General features: G+C 38.7%; 1 protein-coding gene across 1 annotated transcript; it reads right to left on the reverse strand.

The window, feature by feature from the left end:
• Positions 1–4: 4 nt before the first annotated feature.
• On the reverse strand, positions 5–2,206 carry FSUBG_12246 (actin-like ATPase domain protein; the record flags this gene model as incomplete). Its single annotated transcript, XM_036677015.1, has 4 exons — positions 5–466; positions 520–1,991; positions 2,037–2,102; positions 2,155–2,206. The coding sequence occupies 4 exons, from the start codon at positions 2,204–2,206 to the stop codon at positions 5–7; spliced, it is 2,052 nt and encodes a 683-aa protein (XP_036532290.1).
• Positions 2,207–8,457: the final 6,251 nt, after the last annotated feature.

Genomic DNA, 8,457 nt, shown 5'->3' on the forward strand with positions numbered 1-8,457 from the left:
AGATTTAGTTTACGGTACCACTCACCCCACCTCCATCATTAGCAATGGAAGAGTTACTTATACCATTCTCACTTTCCACGTTTTTATCGGCGTCTTGTCCATCCTTCTTGTCAGACTTCTGATCATCAACTGTTACTTGAACAGGTGTAGGCTCAGGCTTCTTCCTAAACTGGTTCACTGCGAGTAGAATCCCGCTGATGATGCCAAGCCCAAGAGTACCAGCAGCGATCTTGTCCGAGGTTGACATATTGAATTTCCATGCCTTAGACCTTGGGGCTGTCTTTCCTTTCTTACCCACTTTGGGATCCTTGTGCCAGCTCTCCAGGACAAAAATCTTCTCGCTTAACTGTTGCTTATCATATTCAAGAGTCATTGTGATCAGCTCGCGTGATAGCTCAGCTTTAATCACTAACGTAGCTTTTTTTGAGAAACGATGTCTGCCCTTCAGGTCGCTTGGCAGAAGGTCCTGTCAGAAGTCAGTTTATGGTAAGAAGTATGTATGGCGCCTGTTAACATTACCTTTACCCACTTGCTGATATCCCTGACAGGAACCGCACGCTGATTCCATGCTTCTTTATCTGCACTTTTAATAATCAAGCCTGTTGGAGGCGGGTTGGTGACCTTGACAAGTTGCAGGTCGAGAGCTTTAAGTTTTGCAATGTCCACATGACGCTCAATAGTGATTCCATGTGGGACTTTGAGCTCATCTCCATACCTTAAAAACCACTTAATATCGTTTTTGTTTCCCGCTTTCTCAATACCGTATGACGCAACAGCTGGATACACCCAAACTGGATTTCCGTGCAGCTGCCGCAACTCATCATGAACTAAGCCTTGGCAGACGGCTATCTCGGCGTCGCGGATTTGAATGACGGTAGGTGGGTTGGCTTTGTGGGATTTAGCGTATACAGCGAACTCCTGTGACAGCTTTGCCATTATATATGCGGAGCTGCCCAAACCCCCTGCTAGAACAACGTACTTGACCATCTGCCCAGAATCTACCTTGTCCATCTTTTCGAACTCCTCCATCTGCAACTTGCATTGGTTCCATATCTTGGAGCACTGTTCGCTGAAAGCATTTTCGAAGAACTCTCCCTTATGTATACTCTCGCCGCGACGTACATCCTGAGCTGACCCTGTGACTCCTTCTTTTATCGTAGATGGATCCGGCAATAGGAGTTGAAATTCAGGCTTCTGAATCTTGCCTCCAACTGCTTTCTGTCCGTAGGTGTGCTTCTGTTGCACATAGACGGGGCTCTGTTCAAGGTGAAGCACTGCCGCATCTAAATAGGAATCCACAACAGCGTCTAGCTGCTGTACATCCACTTTGTCTCGCAGACGCTCCCGGTAGGGATCCATGAGTCTCAGTCGCAGCTTGTCTTTGAACTGGTCGTCTATCTGTGTGGACCCAATGTACTTGCCCTCATCACACACCATCGGCAATAGCTTCGCTTCGCGGCCGGTAAGATCGACTACTTTGTTGATCGACACATCCGATGTTCCGCCACCAATATCAGCTACCATAATGTAATCCTCACGCTTGGGCAGCGTATACTCAGAGGCGCTGTTGAGATAATGCAGCATGGATGCTTCCGCCTCGTCTAGAGACAACAGGCTGGCTTGGTCGCCCCATTTCTTGTACCCAGCCTCTTCAATGGCGGTAGAAAATCGTTCTTTTGTCTCTTGATCCCAGGTTGTCGGGTAGCTAAAGAGAAATTTGACCTTGGACTCATCCCAAGTTTGCTCAGGCAACATGCCTTTCAATTCTTGCTGGAGGTGTTTGTGTAGAGCCTCAAGAAATGTGCAAACACATCGCTTCGCCTCAGTAGCATCAGGGCGATTCGGGCTGTTGAATAGTGGCTTGAATAGCTTGTAAGAATTGAGGTTGGTGATGGACTCGAGCTCCAGATTCAGGACGCCAAAGCCCCACGCCGCCAGATTGCGGCCTTCAAAAGCCACCATCGATGGGACTTTGTCGTAATTCTTGAAACCTACCGCGCAGGTCAGCAAAGCGTGTAATCAGGCCAGTTACTCACCTTCAGGCCAGTTTTTAACATGGTAAACCTTGTTCTCTGTAGGGTTGGCGTATGCTACAGCTGTCCCTGTGAAACAATGAGTATAATACTCTCTGGTAAGCAAGCCTTTTCTGCAGACCTGTTGTTCCGAAGTCGATACCAATTACTAGATCTGGTGATGGGTTGCTCATGGTGACTAGGATACAATTTTAAGTCAGAAGCTTGGTAATAGAAACAGGCTTTAAGCATGGAATGTCTTTCAATCATTTGGGGTAGAGTACGGATAATCATTGTCTATTTATATACTCTCACGGCCAGCATGTAAACGGGGTGCCATGATCTGATTGTCGGCTGCCTTGCCTTGCAATCAAGTCTAATAATAGAGTGCAGCCCTGACCCCGCTCAAAACAACCATAATGTACCCCTCATTTTAATACCTCATCCCTTATTTTAATACCTCACCCCTCATTTTAATACCTCACCAGGACCTGTAACGGGCAACCATTGCGTGCCTTTAGCTTGTGCAGTCGCTAAGAATACTTTCTGTACAAGGCCGTGATTGATTGGCTGGAATGGAAATGAGGCTGTAGGAATTCTGGGATATGACCAATAAAACGTTATAAACAATCCTTAATTAACTGCAATGCTTCACACTAACGGAATGCTGACTGTATCGCCACCTGATTTATGACAAAGTAGCGGGGTTTAGCGAGCTGTAGTTAAGTTCTTACAAGGTCACGGCAAGTAAAGTATAAATATTCTTAAAAAAGCTTATGCCTATTGTCTAACTATAAGAAGCATTGCTTTTTAGTAAAAAATGTAAATATAGTATTATATAATATTAATCTGTAAATACTTTATATATAATAGCTAAAGTCTAGGTGTTGCGGTATTGACCGCCAGATCCGGCGTAGTGTGCCGCCGCCTCTGGTGGTAAGGGCCGCGGCCGCCCCGCTGTGTGAACAGGCGGCCGCACTCCGTCAGCGACAGGGGAGCTGCCGGCTAGGGCCACAACGCCGCCTGCAAGTCAAGTAAGCACCCCGTCCTGGCAGGGATACCGTATCAGGCAGACCATCGTCATCGTCAGCGCCACCTCAGAGATAATTACCCCCCATCGTGCCCAACCGCCTACATGCCAACCATAAGTACGCTCTTCCCCAGATCGCTAATAACACCAACATCCTGCACCCCCTCCTCAATCCCAAGGCCGCCTCCCCTCCTACCGCTACCTCCATCGGCGACTTGCAGTACCCGGAAACTCCCAAGAGGCCTTTTAATCTATCCAAGCTTGCGTCGCAGGTTAAGAGTTCTACTGCCTCTTAGACCTAAGCCTATGCCGGCTATGGTAGCTATAGTAACCATAACCGCCTTTACAGGTAGCAAGCGGGTTTATTAGGACGTCTTAAGAGCTATGTATAATACTGTAAGGAAGTATTATAGGCGCTCCTGGATCTTAAAGGATAACTGCTAATAAAGGCTAAGTCTAGGCAAGTATAAGCAGATAGTATATATACTTAACCAGATAAAATTCATCCTCCCCTTAAACTCTTATAATATAAAAGCCAACCTATACTATATAAGATAGAAATTTAAGAGGTAAGTAATCAGTCTGCACTAAGCGGCCCTTGCAGCAGGCATAAGGTTTCCTACTACTTATCTTACTTATTATAGCTTAGTTAGATATTATCTTAAGGTCAAAAAGTAGTAGTAGTAAACAACTATTTGCCCTTACCTCTATAATAAAGGATTTATCTAAGCCTTTCTTTACTAAATATACTCTAGCTTTTTTAGCAGAAGGTAAAGAAATATTAAGTATAAAACTATTAATTAATACTAGTGTAACTTTAAGATACTATACTGTAGAGCTAATAAAGGACAGGAAATAAACAAGAATAACTGTAAAAAGATTATTAAGGTTTGTATATATAAGGGTTTACCTTTATCCGGAAAGAGGCTAATAATAAGGTTTAGTAATACTATATAGTTAATCTAAAAACAGAGTTTAAGCTTAATAACTAGCCAGGCTTAAAGCCTATAGTGTTTATTAAAGAAATAATAAAAGTACTTATTAAGATATAGTTTAGGGAAATATCCTATTTCCAAACTAAAGATAATTATCTAAACTGCGTAATAATTATCCTGCTGTAAGGCTATATAGGTTACTAGCTAGCTAAGCTTACTGACGTTACTAAGAAATAAGGTAGCAGGAATCCCTTATAGAAGTTTAATTGCAGTAATAGCAAGCTTATATCGGAGGGTAACCTTGCAGGCTACAAAACAGACACCACTAAGATTAGCAAGGGAGAAGAAGAAAAAGAAGAAAAAGGAGAAACGCCAGATAAAGGCAGCTAACGGCAACACCCTACCGCTACACCGAACGTTAAGACAGAGGATAACCCCGTCTGGCTTACCAAAGCACTATACTATAAGGACTTAACGCTGTAAATTATAAAAGACCCTAAAGGCGGCCGCAGGGACGTGCTAGCTATAGAGGTTGCCCTTAAGTTTTATAAGAATATAGATAGGAAGCCTAAGCCATACAGAAACTATAAATCAGGCTCTTTATAGTAATAAATACTAACCTGCCCTTAAATAGAATAATATTTCTAGTCTAAGAGTATAGACTCTCTATACTATACCTAATTAGTTACGTCTTGGCAAGGGCAATATATAATAATACTATCCTAGTAAATAGGTATAGTTTAGCTAAACTGTTTTTTAATACAAAGCTATCCTGCCAGGCTATTAAGGTCTACTAAAAGCTATATATACTTAAGATCCCTGTCTTCTAGAGAAAGGTAAGAAGTAGTTCTAGGACCTAGGTTCTGTCTAACATTAAAGCTATATGCTACTTAATATATACATATTAGCTCAACCGCATTAGCATTGCCCTTAGCTATAAAGACCCTTTAACCTCCTACTGCTTTTAATAAGGGCTAGTAGATATGCTTACGTATATAGCTCTTAATACTATTATAGATTAGGTTATAAGGCATAATCCTATAATAGGCTACTGCTAGAATATATATTTAAATATATAAGTAGGTTAAAATACTTAAATAGCTTATCTTAAAAAGGAGCCTTTAGATAATAAACTAATAGAACTATTTACGTATATAAATATTAGAAAAGACCCTAGAATCCTAAAGAGAATACCATAAGAACAGCTTAATATATTAAACCCTAGTCTAGAGATTTGTAAATTAAAGTAGCTAGTTAAGGCAAATTACTAGAACATTAAGTTTAAATACAGGTATATTAAATACACTCTAGCACCAGACTAAGTAAAGTTTAAAAGGCTATAGTAAAAGCTTAAGAGCGCCAAGAAGCAATTTAGGGATAAGATATTAAAGATATACTAAGATGTATATTGCTAAAAACTTTATAATAGAGAATTAAAGAGGCAATTACATAGAGCTAGCTCTTATGTTAATAATATTACTAGGCTATAAAATCAGTACTAATTAAAAGAGCAAAATTAGTTACAGGAAATCTTTACTACTAATTAATAACTAATAGTAGAGAAGATTATTACCTAGAAAGTTACTGTAATTAATCTCATAGCCTCTCTAGTATATTGCCAGGAGGTAGCTTGCTTAACATAATCTATACAAGTTAGCGCATAGGGTAATACTAATCTCCAAGGGAAGGTAAAAGATATTTCTCTACTGATTAAGAAAAAAGAGGCAATCCCCCGAGTTTTAGAATAGAATTAATGCCTATTTTATATTAGGGATAAGGCTCTTTTCTATAAGGCTTAGACCTGTAAGTTTATAAGAGTCTCTTATATAATAGATTATACTAAAAGAGTCTATCTACAGCGCCAACCTCACCGTCCTACATAGATCTACTACCATCCTGCCTATAAATATAAAGGCAACTTTCTAAAAAGCCTTAACTATTTTAAAAGTTATATACTAATAGAACACAGAGTAAAGCTTTATAAGTAAAATAGATTAATTAGTTAGTAGGCTATAGTGCTATATAGTATTAGTCTCTTTTATCTTATAACTAGAAATCAAGGTAGTTTAAGTGCTATTTAGGGTCTCAGTAAGTCAAAGCTTTTTCTAGCTATAATACATTATATAATAGGAAATAACAGTTTATTTACCCTAAGCCTGCCTACTAAAAACAAGATTAAGCCACCAAGGGATATAAGTATAGATACTGATAACTAATTATATAACTGTAACCACTCTTTAAGTAAGCTTATATGCACTGCACTATATGGCAAGGAACCCTTTCTGGCATTAAGGTGTACTTTACTAATGGCTAACCTAGTAATCGATAAGGGACATATACTTGCCCTACTAATAATACAATACACTGTATAGCAAATGCCTTACAATGTACTGTATAGTAACTAAACCTAGGCAACACTCTAAGGGGAAGGTATACATAGGGTGCTGATGTTCAGCGTTGTACACGTAGAGTCTACTGCTGCCACAAGTCCAAGAAAACACAATCTACCTAGAGGCAGTAAGGGCTAGTATATATCTGACTTAAAGTATTATATTATACTAATACTATGCTATAAAGCCCTTTAGAATACTAAGAAATCTTTCTATATTAACTAGCCAAGGTTAAGTAAATTAATTAGAACCTGCAAGTAATTAAACTTCTAATAGTATAATAGGAAGTCTAGTAGCTATTAACAGTATAGTATTAGCGGGGAAGTTATATTGGCCTTTTTGATTACTAAGTTATCCGTAAGTAGAGGATATCTCAATATCGGAAAAGCTTATCGTAGGGCATATATGCAATATTAAATAGTAAAAAGAGATGCTTTAAGGTACTACACTATACAGTACAGTATTAAATAGAATCAATTCTTGTTATTTACGCCCATTTGCTTAGTAACTATATGTTATTTTTAGCGGACGCAGCCAGGGTAACTAGGCTGTTATTAGTCTTCTTATATATACTAGTATAGTCTATAAGTAACCATTATTATCAGCTTATCTCTATATTTAAAAGGTTTAATGCTATTTTATAGCAGAAAATCATCCTATCCTTTACATTAAAGAATTATTATTACCTATAGTTTATATATAGCCTTGCTTATTATACAGTACTTTAACAGCTATACGGTATATATACAGTTTACTATACATATAATTATAAAATTTTACATTATTCCTTTCTCTCTTTAAGCAACTCTAAGATAACTCCAATATGCCACGCCTTAATAACGATATATTGCATTAAATCACCAAGGGACTTAATCCTTAAGACTTTTACTGCTTCTTTTAGACCTTAAAGAATACTAAGAATATTATAGACAAGCCCGCAATAGAGCATAGGAGGCATTAGCCTCGATTCTGAAATAAGTTTAGATAGGCAGATGAAGTTATATTACATAGACAAGTCCCTATCCTTATATTCCTGGGAAAGGACAAACCATATAGATATCTTCTAATAGTAACTCTAAAGAACAAGATAGTAAAGGGCGGTCTAAGTAATAATATAGTTGTAAAGAAAGCCCTTATTGCCAGGATCAAGCAATCTCTACTTTTTAACAAGACTGACTAATATGAACTAGAATTCCAATTTAATCGTATTAGACTGGATATTAGTTATACTTTATTTGCATCTAAACTATATATAAGTAAAGAGATCTTTAATAACGGTTTACTAAAGCAGCTTAAAGTAGCTATATACCAAGATAAGACTTATATTATTATGCTTATCTTTGAACATAATAAAGGTATAATTATTAAAATACCTGGCTTTATCCCAATTACCATTCTTAATTAAAGTGTTAGAGAAAATCCTTAGCATAGAGTAGCGTATTCTTTAGGCTACTGCACTTAAGGCACAGGCTATAATTAGGTTAAAGCAACCTCGCCAATTGCACAATCCGAGGTATAGAGAGAATGGCCAGGTTAGTAAGGTTTGGGTTAGATCGAAACTGTCGGTTTATAGAGCTGGACCCTATATATCCAGGACTCAGGCAGATCAGATTAACTACATATAGTATGCCCAAAGCATCCAGGCCATAAAAGTTTAGATCAAAGTTTAAAGAATTGCTTAGGGGTACTGTATTTGAATAAGCAAATCGGGGATTCCGCCTCGCTCATTCAAGATCCCTAGGTTATGTACAGTGCTATAACTAGTGGCCTCTCCTTCAAAGTCATCGTTTAATGCCCAATTTAAGGCACTGTACAGTACCATACCTCACCAACACAGACTTAAGCCCGTAGGCCAATATAGGGTGGTAAAGTGTACGGGAGCACTGGCTTAAGTTACTTTTAACGACCTCACAGCTAGGCAGTGCCTGAGGCATTTATATAAGGATCAGAGTACTGTATAGATAGGCTAGCAATACTGACGTGGCAGATACAACTAAATCCCATCCAACTTAGCTCTTCTCCCCTGTTCAACGCAGCCCAGATAGGTCCTCATTAAGCCCCAAGTCTTACAGTATTAAGAACGATATCTA

The sequence above is a fragment of the Fusarium subglutinans genome (assembly GCF_013396075.1).
Source record: "Fusarium subglutinans strain NRRL 66333 chromosome Unknown NRRL66333_c0000257, whole genome shotgun sequence".
Lineage (NCBI taxonomy): Eukaryota > Fungi > Ascomycota > Sordariomycetes > Hypocreales > Nectriaceae > Fusarium > Fusarium subglutinans.